This window comes from Astatotilapia calliptera, chromosome 19 (genome assembly GCF_964374335.1).
Source record: "Astatotilapia calliptera chromosome 19, fAstCal68.1, whole genome shotgun sequence".
NCBI lineage: Eukaryota > Metazoa > Chordata > Actinopteri > Cichliformes > Cichlidae > Astatotilapia > Astatotilapia calliptera.
In genome coordinates, this window is record NC_137440.1 from 1,533,913 (window position 1) to 1,549,719 (window position 15,807).

At 39.3% G+C, this 15,807-nt stretch overlaps 1 protein-coding gene across 1 annotated transcript in view; it reads right to left on the reverse strand.

Annotated features, from left to right (window-relative positions):
• Positions 1-15,807, reverse strand: part of nrxn3a (neurexin 3a) — a 128,827-nt gene that overhangs the window by 65,768 nt on the left and 47,252 nt on the right. Inside the window, 7 exon segments of the mRNA XM_080293469.1 lie at positions 2,383-2,502; positions 8,375-8,548; positions 10,476-10,666; positions 10,923-11,183; positions 11,269-11,389; positions 11,672-11,791; positions 15,110-15,136. Coding sequence (XP_080149595.1) covers positions 2,383-2,502; positions 8,375-8,548; positions 10,476-10,666; positions 10,923-11,183; positions 11,269-11,389; positions 11,672-11,791; positions 15,110-15,136 — 1,014 coding nt within the window.

Genomic DNA, 15,807 nt, shown 5'->3' on the forward strand with positions numbered 1-15,807 from the left:
TACCTCCTACATTCCAGGAACAAACATTTAACACTGAATTATCACTTATCATACAACATTTTAAATAAGCATGGAACCACGCTCAGGTGACCAAAGCATAGCTGATATGTAGGGCTCCCAAACACTGCTCTACAACACCAGTGGCAAGTAAAATACACATAGAAAAACAAACGTCCTGCTCTGCTAACAATTAACAGAAAACTATTTACAAGAAACAGAACCGTCAAGAAACCAGTGAGTATGGAGGTCAGACAAAGGTCTCCAACGCCCAGCAGGGGGCGCAAGCAAACTTTCCAACTTGGACATAGAACGATGCTGGACCAGAGTACGAGTCTTTTCTTAATCAGTAACGTGAAACAGCTGCCCGCCCGCAGCTAAAACAAGGATTCGGATTATAAATGGCTAAATAAAATAGTCTATGTGTATGGGGTTATTATCTCCGCACAGACCCGAAAAGAAAAAAAGAAACCAAACAGAAAAAATAACAATAATAATAAACAGGGAAGGAAGAAAAAAAAAAAAAGGAGGAGGAGGAGACGAGGGATTGGCGAATGCCTCACGTATGGGACAGGAGCACAGATCAACAGTCCACTGGAGCCACCGAGGATGAGCGCGGCCCCGCCCCTTGAGGTACGTTATCCAGGTAAGCTGAGACTGCTTCTGGAGATCTAAAAGATTTCTCCTGGCCATCGATCTTGATCCTAAGGACAGCCGGGTACATCATAGCGAAGGGGACACCCATCTCCCTAAGGCGTTGTTTGACGTGGTAGAATCCCTGGCGTTTCTTCAGAACAGCGGCGGAGAAATCCTCGAATATCATAATAGGAATGCCATTATGAAATAAGGACTGCTTCCTCCTAGCCGCTTGCATGATCCGTGCTTTATCCTGGAAGTTGTGGAGCTTTATGATGACCGCGCGGGGTCGCTGGGCACTGGAAGGGAGGCGTGCAAGCACCCGGTGGCAGCGATCGATTTTAACAGCGCCGCCCTTGAAACTCACAGCCACCAACTCCGGTAACCACGTTTTGAAAAAAGACACAGGGTTGGTACCTTCACTGCCTTCGGGTAGCCCAATAACACGTATGTTACACCGTCGGCTCCTGTTCTCCAAGTCATCAATCTTATCCAAAGCGGCCTCCAGCTTAAGCTCCACTTCAGAAATCTTGGCGCCATATCCCGCTGTAACATCTTCCTGCGTTGATATACGTGCCTCTGCCTCCTTCATTTTAACATCCAATGCAGAAATGTTAGCTGCGCATGTTTCCAGTCTTTTCAGAACTGGATCAATCTTCTTCTCAAAGGAGGCCTCCACCGCCCTCAGCACCTCCGCCGATATCCTCTCCACCAATTTGTCGACGTCCATTCGGTCGAGAAGTGGGAGCGACTGGGCCTCCGCCATAACCGCTACAGCATGATCGCTGAGCGGAGGGTGATTTCCTCCGGATTTGCCCGGTTTCGACCCAAGGTTGAGCTTCTTCTGGGTGCTTGGCATCGTACGAAGTTTAAAAGTCGAAATAAACAGAGACTTTAACCAAATAAGACATATAAAGGCCTAAACAAATGCCAAGCTGCGGGAGCGGGCGAGAAACACAGCTACTCCGCCATTGACGTCACGTGACCCCCCCACTAATCTGTTTTAAGATTAATAAGAGAATTAGCAGCAGACTATTTGGTTTCATACTGATATGTTAGCGTGTTTGCTGGCACGGTCAGATGCACTAGTGTGTTTGACAGTTTTGTTCTGTACCCTAGCAGCACTGGAGTTACATTATTTTGGTTTAGCACCACGGATGAATGTATTGGGAAAGAACATCCTCTTCAGAGACTGAATGAGTTTTTTTTTTACAACCGACTCTTTCATCTATTCACCACTTGTGAACACAACTACAAGACTAGGAGTTTGCTCTACTCAGCTTTTCTCAGCAGCTTGGAAATTGTTCTTTGTGTCTCACATCCACACAGATACTGTTCAGCAATTTCACAGAGCTTGTTGTGGAAATGTCTTCCCAAATAATTTTGCTTAATATCTTGCTGCACATCAAGCACACACGCAAGCCGGTAAACAAAGAAACATGTCCACACAATGTTAAATCCTTCATTTTTGTCCATGATTTTTCTTTGTAATTGGAATCCATAGCTAGGAAGACTTAATACTAAGCATACATCAGTGCCACTCACCACCACTAAGGTTCAGCTAAATTAATATTTAGTGTATAGGCTACATATTTCTAAGAATATAAAGCTGACTTGCAACATGTGTATTAATATGCAGTCAACACATTGAATGTTCTCCATTTTAATTTTTTTCTTGAATCTCACATTTGTCACTCACTGGTCACAAAAAAGTGATATTGTATGAATGTGACATTAGATATTACTCACGGTCATTGCATTGTGTGCCGGTGTATGAAGTCATGGAGCAGTCGCAGGTGTAGTTCTCCCACTGTTGAATGCAAATGCCCATGTTGGCACAGGAATCCTCTTGGCAGGTAGTGCTGGGTCCTGGGGATCAGACAAAAGAAGCAAACACAAAACTGGCAAAACTGGCTTCAGTTCAGTGTTGCAGCTCAAAATATGTATATGATTCTCCTATACTAAAGAATGAGAGGAACGGTTTATGATCAGGGTACAGAAACAGTGGTACTGAAGAGGACTCATCTTCTTATGGCCACTGACAGAGGACTCACCTCTGTGCGTGTGCTGCCTCAATGCAGCATTCATTACCACTGACCACAATACTTTAGTACAGAGATTTGAAGCAAATCTATTGAATAGTTTACATTTTGTACATGTAAATGGGAAGTCTTCACACACTCAGGGTAATTACGGAGCTACTCAGTGTTTTGGTCCTGGGTAATTTAAGAAATACTTACATTAAAGCTATGTATCAGTTAGTTTTGAGTTTAGTAGTCCATAGTTTTTTCATTTATATTTTAAGTTCTTGATTCTCTTCCGTGCCCAGTCTGTCCCATTCTTGTCTTTGTCTCATCACCGGTGTCTCCTGTGGAAGTGATTTGTGTCCCCATGTCTCTCTGGTCTCTCCCTGTTCTCTCTCCATACTTATCTAGTTCATAAGCCTTCCTAAAAATCCCTACAAATCTTAGAAATGTGGTTTTTAAACAGATACATACTTGGCATTAGGTTTCACTCTATTATTGCTGGGTCTTTATCTTAAAATATACAGTGATCAGGCATACCATTATGATCACCTGCCTAATATTGTCTAGGTCCCAGTCCAATGAAATGGTGTGCATGGTCTGCAACAATGCTTAGCAGGACCCAAGGTCTCCCCAAACATTGCCCAGAGTATCACACTGCCACTGCTGGCTTGTCTTCTTCAGCTGTCAGGTGTTCCCCAGGTAAGCAACACACGCACCCGGCCATCCATGCAATGTAAAAGGAAACATGATTAATCACACCAGGCTACCTTCTTCCATTAGTTAGGGGTACAGTTCTGATGCTCGTGTGAACATTGTTAGTGGACAGGGGTCAGCATGGGCATGGGTCTGCAACTATGCAGCCCCAAACACAGCAAACTGCAATGGACTGTGTATTCTGACACCTTTCTATAATAATCAGTGTCATTTTTCAGCAATTTGAGCTACAGTAGTTGATCGGTTGGACTGGAAAACATAGGCCACCCTTCATTTTTCATGCACTTTAGAAATATCCTGTCTCAGAGTTACGCTGAAAAACTAGTTCATGCATTTATTACTTCTTGGCTGGACTAATGTAATTTATCCTGTATTGGCTTCCATTCATTGGCCCCAGATCTAAATGCTGCTCCTCACATACAAGGTCTTAAATAATCAGGCCCCATCTTATCTTAATGACCTTGTAGTACCATATCACCCTATTAGAGCACTTCGCTCTCGCTCTGCAGGCCTACTTGTTGTTCCTAGAGTATTTAAAAGTAGAATGGGAGGCAGAGCCTTCAGTTTTCAGGCCCCTCTTCTGTGGAACCAGCTTCCAGTTTGGATTCAGGAGACAGACACTATCTCTACTTTCAAGATTAGGCTTCAAACTTTCCTTTTTGCTAAAGCATATAGTTAGGGCTGGACCAGGTGACCCTGAATGACCCCTTAGTTATGCTGCATTAGGCTCCTGGGGGATTCCCATGATGCACTGGGTGTTTCTTCTTCACTCACTATGTGTTAACAGACCTCTGCACTGAATCATATCTGTTATTAACCTCTGTCTCTCTTCCACAGCATGTCTTTATCCTGTCTTCCTTCTCTCACCCCAACCAATCACAGCAGATGGCCCCGCCCCTCCCTGAGCCTGGTTCTGTCGGAGGTTTCTTCCTGTTAAAAGGGAGTTTTTCCTTCCCACTGTTGCCAAAGTGCTGCTCATAGGGGGTCATATGATTGTTGGGGTTTTCTCTGTATGTATTAGGGTCTACCTTACAATGTAAAGCGCCTTGAGGCGACTGTTGTTGTGATTTGGTGCTGTATAAATAAAATTGAATGGAAATTGAATGCGCATCACTGAAGTCTTGGCTGCCCATGAACAACCTGTCTGTCACTGCTGTTCCTTCCTTGGAAAAACTTTTGATAGATACCACTGCAGAGTGAGAACAAACTACAAGAGCTGCAGTTTAGGAGATGCTCTGACCATATCATCTAACCATCACAATCTGGTCCTTGCACTTGCTCCTTAAAATATTATCTATATATCTCTCACTCAATAATAGGTGCCAGAATAACGTGATCATCAGTGTTATTCACGTTACCTGTCAGTCATCATAATGTAATGTCTTATGGCTGTTAAAGTCCATGTGGTGACTGTTGTTGTATTTGGCATTATATAAATAAAATTGAATAAAACTCAATACTGAATTTTGATTGGACTGAATTGGTAAAAGATCATTCAACTGCTACAGTTATCCCTAAAAATCTTTTTCTCATTGGAATGTGGCAAAATGTAGTTATTCTTTAAATAAACTACACTATTTTATATTTGAAATGAAGCATAGTACATTTCAGTTATTTCTGTTCAGACTTTCTGTTTGGCTGTTCTCTATGCATCAGTTTTAACGGCTGAGCTAGTTCATGTTTACAGGAGAGCTGAAGCCCATTCCAGCTGCCATGGTAGACGCGTGTGGACAGGCCATTAGTCTACTGGACTAACGTGGAGAGACAAACAATCATTCATGCTCACATTCACACTGACAGCCAATTTAGAATCATTAATTAAACAGGCATGCATGTCTTTGGACTGAGAGGAAGGTGGAGTATACAGAGCAGGAGGAGAGGCCCAGCCAGACCTTTGTGCTGTCAGAACGCGACTGTGCCACTATAACAATGTGTCATCGATAACTCTGTGAATGTTAGGATGATAATGACAAATAAAGAGCAACGAGACGTTTTGTTAAACTGCTTTGTGTGCTGTTGTTTGTATACTTTGGTTACTCACACACATTCATTTGTTTGGGAAATTATTGTTTATTTTTTATAACTTGAATGGTTGGTTTGCAATGATACTGAACAAAAACTTATTGTTATTCGACCTCAAATCATGTGATGGTCCGGAGACTTACCTCGTCAAAGATGCTCAGTTAAAGGAGGTATTCGGGACAAAGTCATGTTGACCGTCGAGGGGGGATTGTTTTAAACGTTAGCTTATAAGAAAATCCTAAAGCTCAGTTTTGATGCTTATTTGCTGTTTGTTAGCAGTGCAGCATCGCCCTCTAGTGACGGCAAAATGTATTGCTGCAGTCTGAACTCCCTAATTACAGATGGGCTTCGATATAGGCAACAAACTTACAAACAAACAAACAAGAAAAACTTTTAATGTGATGAAAGCTTGTAATGAAATTACAAACAATGAAATTTCAAACAGTTTAAAAGACTGTTGAGCTGATCGTGGTGTATTGCAAAAGAAAAAGAAAACCATACAAAAATCATACAAACACACAAAAATGCCATGGACAAGACCAACAAACTGCGATTGATGAAATTTTATTTGGAAAAATAAATTAATCAACCGATACTTTCTTGCGCTGCATACAGTACAATGAAATAACATTGTTTTCATTCTGATTCAGATTGTTATACCAAGGACATATACCGTTTCTTTTCTACTAAAATGAAATGTCAGCTAGCACATTTATTGGTTTAACATGGGGCTCTTTAAATAAATGTTCCATGAAAAACAAAAAGTACAATACATACATTTCCAACTCAATGATATGGCAGGCATAAGAAAAACTGCTGTATAGAAAATGATGTCCATGCAAACAGATTGTGGAAGATGGCCCATAAAACAGCAACAAATAAATAAGTGAATAATAAAAATGCACAACTTTTACAGGAAGATGGAAACATTTTGTCCACAATGACATTTGTTTTCTTGTGCAAAATGTTTCAACGGCCCATTTTGGTGTAGCTACACAGAACATGTTAAAACCTTTGGCAAGTTTGTCTTTGTGAACAAAGGTCTGTGTGAACTGAATACCAAATATAGCCTGATGCAGAAATAATGGCAAGATGTAAAACTGCACATCCTACAAATAAAGATATAAACTATTTTTTGAAGTAGTTACATTGTTATTTGCTTTGTACTTCTGCAGCTGACCATTTGTAAACCCCGGCTACCTCAAACAGCAGTAGTCTAACAAAATAAATGTAATAAAAACAGTGATTCCCATCGAAAGTGCCAAATATTATTCAAAAGAGTCACATAAATTTTGAGCTTTGATTTTTATAATAGATATATAACAGCTTGATCTCTTGGTAAAGTGTGAGAGTCATGAAAAAACAACTTAATGAGAATGTTTTAACCAAAATCAGGACATTGTTACTACGCAACCACAGCCAAGATATTTTCAGTCCAGTTGCCACAGGTGTATCTAATCAAGCACCAACCATCAGATCTGTATTTACAAACGGCAGTGAAAGAATGGGTCATTCTGACAGCTCACCGAGTTCAAGCATGGAAATGCAATCGGATACGAGCATTTGAAGTCAGTTTGTGAAATTTCTTCCCTCCTGGATATTCCATAATGAACTGTGGTGTTGTGATGGTATTATTCCAAAGTGGAATCATTTAGGAATCCTAACAAGTCAGCCACAGAGTGGCAGATCATGTAAAGGTGCCATGCATTGCTGCGTCGTAAGTGTGTAAGAGTCTCTGCTGACTGACTAACAGTTTCAGCCTTGCCCATCAACATCGGCACAGAAACAAAGGCGCTTCATGGCATAGGTTTCCATGACCAAGTACCTCCTGTACTTGTAATGTGTAGCCGCCCCTGTACTTTTCTTCATATGGTCTATTTACATGTTCATGGCAGAACATACACAGTGCAGACATAAAATATGTTTTCTTGTTGCTTAAGTTTCAAAGGCATGTCGACTGTCATATAAAAAAATCTACTTGGGTCCATGTCCAATGTTTCGCCTAATGCTATTCCAAATATAACATTTCCTTGTAACATACTCATTTCAGTGCAGTAATGGGATACATTACTTTCTGTTGTCCTATCTTGTTTGGTGGCCCCAGTGAGGATAAAGATTTTTGCAGATGTAACAATAACCAGGGCAAACACAAAAGTAATGATAGTTATGGTTACTGTAATGAATCATCTATAGAGAGTACAAAAAATGAATAAAGTAATAGAAATGATGATAGTTAATGACCTCAACAATGATGTACACAAAGAAATAGTTGTCATTTTGTCACCATTTATGACAGTGCTCTGAGACCAGAGAGAACTTTATTTACTGTGTAGCATTGTCTCATCTGAATCCATTACTCTGTGGGCTTTAAAGGTTGAAATGGATGTAAACAATGATCCACTCAGGACTGACACATCATTGGCATCGTGACACAGGACAGTGTTCAGCATATGTAGTCAGAAGCATTGTAGCCAACTCTCAGAGTTAGTGTAAGTGAAGAATAACGTGAGTATGTTGAAGGAAATGTAAATGTAGTGACTCTCTCTGTCTTTTGTCCTTTTACTGACATACCTGAGCCAGCACCCATTAGAATCTGTTTTTGTTTTGAATCAGTTATAAAACTTAATATTCATATCATTCAGAAAAAAAACTTTACAAAAGCATCATAGATTAAAAAAAATAAGAGAGGTAATCTTTGCATTAGCAAAGGCTGCATAAATAGTGATGATGAAGGCTCTGTAAGGAGGCGACCGATGTGGCCGATAACTTGGTTTTGTACGAGGAGCTGATTTGATCAGAATTCTAACAGTGAATAAGTGAGGCAACAAATACAGTTAATAAGACGAAGCGCCTTCCATACGGTCTCATGGATGCAGAGCTACTGTTTGCATTGAGCAGGAAGAAAGGGCTGCTGGAGTTGGAGTTGAAGTTTGTGTTGTAGTAGTCTAAATCAGGCTGAGATTTGAGGGACGGTGTACCTTCACATCCACGTTCAATCTGCCCGCTGCGAAACAATGCATCGTTGAGGAGATCCGGAAGACGACCATTGAGGTCCACTGACGCCAAACAGCCCTGGAAGCCGTCTCTGGAAGCCACCAGTTTAGGCAGGTTGCCATACATGCCTGGACCCAGTCCAGCAATGAACAGATCACCTGGGGCACAGAAAAAATGTAAAAGTGCAGGAGAACATTATCTTTAAAAATATTATGGATATTTATAGAAAGATTTGTGTTGAAATCTTTTCAGATCTAAACGACATCAGGACAAACAAAACAGAACTTTTAATTAATCACGAAACCGAACTAAAGAGAGCGCACATATCACACAGGCTTTTCCTCTTGACAGCTGTACACGTACGTGGATTTTTATTGTTGTTGTTGTCTGAATACAACGCTGGCTGGTTTGCAAATGTATGCTAATTATTCACCTTCTTATTGCTTGAGCACACAAACTATTTTATTGTTGCATTACTGGGAACACCAGAAAGATCCGTCTGCACTGTCTTGTTAAGTCTGATGCAGTTATTGGGGGAGGTTTTAAAAAATAAATTTCCTCTATCCAAATCGATTTTAGTTTAAATAAAGTGAGATCGATTCACTAAATCCTGAATCAATATTTCAATATAAAAGTATTTTGTCAGAATCTCAGGTTAAAGCTCACAAAACTATTTCAACAACCACCAAACAGCTAAACAGTAAATGAGAGCAGGTAAACGGATTCCACACAAAGACGTAAAACACAAAGCGTGGATCGTTCACCCGACGCCACGTACACCGACATCTCACAGATTCTGAAGCTGCAGGTTTCGTCACTCTCTGACCAAAACTCGCTGAACCATCAGCAAAACAAAATGATCAAAACTACGCTTCATGCATTTCCTCGTACTTTTGCTGTTTTGCTTCCACCACGATAAAATTGCACTTCAGCTTTCTTTCAGTGTACTCACAGACCAGTTTACCATCAAACGTCTCTGTTGTCTCCATCATTCGCTTGCTTATTACGCACCAGTCTGCTAGTGTGTACAGTGCTGCCGGCCGCTGTTTTTTTTTTCCTCAAAAATAGCCTCAGGTAATGTTCACATGTTGTATCATACTTTTCTTTAGGTTTTGTTCTACTGCAGAATATTTTTAAGGTTATAGGCCAGAAAAATCTGCTTGTTTTTCTGTTTTATCCTCAGTTACTTTGACACAAAGGCCTCTGCTGTGATGCTCACACCTCTGATGAAGTCTCAGCTTTGTTTTTATACATAGATATAAAAATATGGACATGTGCTGATAAATCATCAGAATTCTAATATTTCTGACTGTCTGAGTCAAAACTGAATCGAATCGAATCGGGACCGTCGAGTCAGTTATAGAAATCAAAATCGATACCCAGCCGTGGTAGTTGTTCTCTTCAAAAACCAACTCCTTCATTTCACAAATGCAAACCGGCATCAAGGCACGACTGGGGAATAGTCCTGAAGTATTTCAGTGTCAGTATATTGACCCACACTTCCTGCTGACAACGTCACGCCTAGCATCCATGAAAAGATTAAAGGTAAGTTAGAAGTAAGTAGTAAGCTGGCTGACCAGTTGGCATCAAAGGATGTACGCCATGAGCCCATCCTCCACACAATTAGTCATTAATATTTGGCAGTCCTAAACTTTAACTTCAAATTTAACTAAGTCAACAGTGATCATCGTCATCGTTCTGAATTGTGAAATTATTGGATTTATATCCCCAAGGTTACAGCATGCTCCACAAAGTGTCAAAAACTGGGCTTGAAGGCGCGCTGCACACACAGCTAAGAGGATTGTGCATCTATAGTCCTGAAATTGAAGCAGCTTGAGTAGATCGTAATAAAGTTTATTCATAATAATGATAATAATAATACATTTATTTATAGGCATCTTTTAAAACCCTCAAAGGGCTTGAGGTATGGTTTGTGTGTCTCCTGCCAAAATGAAACCAGGAAGCTTTTGCATGTCAGGTAAAATGTCTTAACCACTATACCACAGAGCGAAACACTCGTTTCTTATCAGTGCAGCAAACAACCACTATATCTAAATGAAAAACTGAGTCATATCTTGAGTGTACCTTTAAGGTCCAGATTCTTGGCACCATTGATACTCTGACTAGTGGCTGTAGCATCTACTTTCAGCGTATGGGTGTTGCTGTTGTCTCGGGTAATAGCCACATTGTGCCACTGATTGTCATTTAGTGCCCTTTCACTTTTTCCCTTGATGAGGTTGGGCCCATTTCCAAGGTCAAAAACATAGTGTATGTACCTACAAGAGAAAAATCACTAGTTATATGGGTTTAACAACAAAAACAAGTGTGAAATAGCAATACAAACATCTGCTATTTGCAAATTAGTAAAAATATAACAGAAAGATGAATTTTATCCTATAATGAAGGTTCGGCCATGATCAGGATATCAGACTTTTGACAAAAATGTGTTTGTTCGTTATTCTTATTGGAACACAATAAAATCAACCAACCATTAACAAAAGTTTAACAGGTATCCTCTAAAGGAAAGTTTACCCTTTAACTAGTTCCACAGCAATGAAATCATTGCCGTCTCCAGAGTTGAAGAGTATGAAGCCATCTGGTGAAGTGGTCTTGAACTGAAAGAAGAGGTGCATGGACGTGTAGGCCTGTAACGTGGCCAGGCTGAGATAGCTGCTCTTGGATTTGAAGGTGACAGGGTCAGCGATAATGGAGCGAATCCCAAAGCGGGCATTGAGCTCACAGTAATCAATGTCACCATTCTTGCATAAGTCAATGTATAGCATGCCGTTAAATCTGAGAAAAAGAAAAGAACATGTGGGCAAAAATAAGGAAACATTTTTAAAAATCTACAGAATATTCATCTTAGAAGTAGAAATACCTTAGGCTCTGGAGGTGACCAATAAAGCTGGATGGGATGCTAGAAACAAATCGGCGCTCTGTCATTATGCCTGTTTCGATGTTATGGAACTCCAGACGAGTGTGGTCACCCACCATTTGGCCTGGAGACGGGGAGGGTGGAGGGGAAGGGTTGAAAGAAAGACAAAAAACGAAAAGAAAAGAGAACACCGTCTGACACTAACACAAAAGGGCTGATTTAAGGAGAAAATTACATTACACAGTATTAGATGAATGCAAACTGACACTAATGGGTACATGTGTACTTGCTTTTTTGGAGCAGAATTACACACTGACTTTAGTGTTTATGGCGAGATGCTGTAGCATGGTGGAATAACACTGACAAAGACATACTAAGAATATTTCCAGTTGATGGAGGCAAGTACCTTCTGCTACATCATCGTCAACCGTTAGCTTGTAGGTTTTGCCACGACGCACCACACGCACTGTATGCCATTCATTATCATTGAGCTTTTGCCCAGCATACAGGGTCTCCGGTCCCTTGCCTGAGAACAATGGTCAGTCACAAAGTTAAGGACATCCTGACAGCCTAAAACCAAACCTTTGCTTCCCACCAGTGACAATAGGAACATTTACAGGTCTTCCACAACGTGGTTAGTGGTTTAAAAATGAGGGAAAAATTGGATTGAAATTAGATCTGATGGGAAACAAAGGTTTGATATAGTCATTCATTTATTTACACAGGGTAAATGATATGAGCACAGATGTCAAACATCTGTGCTCATATCATTTACCTGACTGCTAAGCAGTAGAAATAATTGCTTTTACTCATCATAGAGTTAAAGAAATCTTCCTGTCATTCCTTCCATGTTCTGCACTGCTTTTTTATCTTCATTTCTTAATCTCCTGCTCCAATAACAAAATGCTATTAACATGACCAGTGTTATATGTTTGTGTTCAGCAAACATTAGGGCTTTATATCAGTGGTGCCCAAGCCCCGGGCCACGGACCGGAGTCGTTTGGTACCGGGCTGCCAGAGTCGAGGCTCAGGTGCGAAATTCATGCTTTTCAGGGTTTTTATCGTTTTTTATCGTTTTCAGTGTTAACGGGGTTTTTTCCCGTGTGAATCAATTTTTTTTTTTTTGGTAACAGTACTGGTTTTATTTTGTTGTATTTATACGCAAAACCTTAAAGGCCGGTCCGTGAAAATATTGTCGGGCATAAACCGATCCCTGGCACAAAAAAGGATGAGGACGGCTGCTTTATATTATTGGAAACCATTTCTTCAGCCACACCTGATCTCAGGGCAGGAGGAGAACTATTCTTTCCTTTTAGAAAAGTATGAAACTACTTCAGGTTAGAAAACAGTCATGAGATTTAAAAGAAATTAGCACTGATGTGGAAAACAGGTTGGTCATACAGTTTTATTCATTTATCTTTAAATTAATTTAAGCATTTTCTTCTTTACATTTACATCATTCACATCAGCGATGCCACACATGGAAATGCAGAGGAAAGTGGGGTAAGGGTCAATTGATGCACCACCTGTATTTTAGCAATCACAGGCAGATTTTATAAAAAGATGTGTTGCATCATAACAATCCAAAACTAAAATTAATATTTTGTATGCATGTGAGACATGGTGGCATTTATGTCACCAGCATATGTCAAAGTCTGTAATTATAGAACTATTTGCAGTATTTTGTGGCAGTCGAGGCGGTGCACTGAAATGTAAAAAAGAAAATTAAAGAAAAGTTTAACTTAGTTTGAGTCTTCAGTCTTAATCTTTCACAACCGTAGACGAGAAACGTAATTATATTTTTCCATGGTTGCTTTGACCAACCTATCCTTTGCTCAAGCAGCTCCAAGAATTTGGTGGACCTCATATATTTAATTGTTTATTTGAGTGACTGGAAGTGGATAGCTAACATCCCATCAATGTGTTTAATGCATGGTGCTACAACTTTTGGTATCGATCCAATACCAAGTAAATACACAAGTAATACAGATGCCAACACTGTGAACCTATAAAGACAGATTATGTAGGCAAGTTGGCGAGAAGTTGATGAGATTGATCATCATCAATTTTCAAGAAGCTGTCTGAAACGTGGGAAACAATTTTAAAAGTTTTTCTCATTTATAATTATTCATATCAAAAAGCTCAAAGGATAATGCATATTCTCAATAACGTGTAATATTATCAATATTAATATTAGTTTTTAATATGTACATTCTTTGAGTATTTAAATTAAAATCTAAATTGGGTTAAATCATTTTGATTACATCTTTAAGCTGATCGAATCTCCATTACCCCATTATGAGTAAAAGCAATCGTAGTGATCTTGGAAATGACTGTAAAACAGCAACAGACACACTATAAGTAGAAAGAGCTTAATGATTCATCACAGCTAGCCTGAAAAATGCTTAGAAAGTTCCCTAACATGACAAACTATCCTGCGAACTAGTTTCCTCTGAAAAACACGCTTTCTTCAATAAATAGTCAAATATTACATTTAATTAAAAGACTGTTTGATTTTTCAGTCTTTTGAATCTGGGTTTGTGTTAGGAGTGTAAAGTACACCCGTTGTCAGTCAGTACTCAGCTAGTTGTCATTAGCATGCATATTACTTATGGAAACACAAATTTCAGTTTAAAAAACTGTCTCGTTGTACAGAAAAAGTAATGGACTGAAAATGTCCACCTGATGAAACAACATGTGAATTTTTCCTTGGATTTATATTTCTCTATTAGTGTGCTTTGAAAAATAAGGAGTGATAGCTCCTAGTTCTACATGGGTTTTATCATAGCATTATTATGGATATTATCAATGTTTTAACAAACACTCAGATTCAAAAAATTCAATTTTTATGGTTACATCGTTTAGCTTGTCAAGTTTTCCCCTGAAATAAGGCTTTAATATTTGGTGTTTATAAATTCCTCACATAAAATCAAAGGTAGTTCATGAGCACTCATGTGCTGGGCATGAACGCTTACACACCTAATTACTTTAGTCCCTTTAGTTTAAATCTGAGTGCTTTCAGTCGTGTTCCACTGAAGACAGAGGCTTGTATGATTTAGTCAAGTTCATCATTTTGGTGCTAACCAATAATGACAGATTAATAATAATCGTTTAATAATAACTTACCTTGTTCAGTGTCATTTACCTACATCAGTGTTAACTTCAGGCTATTACTGCACTCTTTAGAGAACAATATGTACTAACTTACAGCTAAAGCACAAGCTCTACACCAGCAATTTCTATTGGTTTGCTACCACAGAACATAACAGTTACTCATCCTTTTCATACATTCTTACCAAATTTCATATTTATCTTCATCTAATTTTAATTTCCATCTTGTGAGGTAACACCAAAAGGTTGTTCATCTACCGTACCAGTGTCTCCATTACTGAGGCAATATGGTGCCATAGCGCCAAACTGGACGACAAATGTCAGTAGTACTCTGCTAGTATTGGCTCTCAATTATTATTTCCCACTCTGTACCAAAGAAGGTGGCAAATATAGTGAAATATACTGTATTTACTGTATATTCACGTTTTTTCTCCTAAGGAAGGTAAGAGTAATTTAATCTCATAAAAGATTCTTTAAATATTGGTTATGTAGAGTATAGAGGAAACAGAAGACTGATTTTATCTGTGATCCTCTGGCATATATAAAATGAGGAATTATGTCATCACCATTTAATTTCACTGAGTCTGTTTCTACTGCTTTATGTTGCTCAAACTCACCCTTCAAATAAGAAGATGTTGGATTTTGAAAAATTACATTTCTTTCTTCTTTAAAAAACAAAAAACATCGATATCATTAACAAACAAAACAAAATGAAACTTGAGTGTTAACTTACTGGAGTTACAGTTTATCCTGATACAGTCTAGATGGGGAAGAATAAATGACAGATGAAATTGCATCCTTCAAGGTTACTGCTGCAGACATCCAAAAACAAAAAATCCACCCTTCCGGGGACGTACACATGCAGTAAGGCAGCCATTTCATCCCATTGGTCTATCTTTAGAATGATCTCTAAGTCAAACAATCATGTAATAAATATAACATGTCATTACTCAATACATTAATTTCTGCTCTTTTGTTAATCAACAGTGCTGTAATTAATAATTGTGCTATATTTACATAAAAATGGCCACTTGTAATACCAGCTACATGGGTTTTCCGACCCAACACTATTTGACTTTGCATTTAAATCAAAGCCTCCGCACCAGTGAAATTGCCTCAGTTACTTAATAAAAACAAACAATAATTATAAATGGATCTGATATTCAAACAGATTTTTTTTTAAATAAACGTTTGTAACTGAGAAAAAGCAAGTTCATTATCTGAACTAAGGCCAGAATAACTGCCGCACACTGCGACAGCGAGGGTTGGTCACCATGTGGCTGGTGGTTTCATGTGTCGTCAACCGCAACAGAAAAGTGGGAGCAAACAGCCACGATCCAGTCAGCACCAGCACCGTGCAGAAGCACAGGAACCCCAAGCATCAAAACTCCTGCTATACTGTTCCTGCATGTCGCTACGCTCCATCAAAGG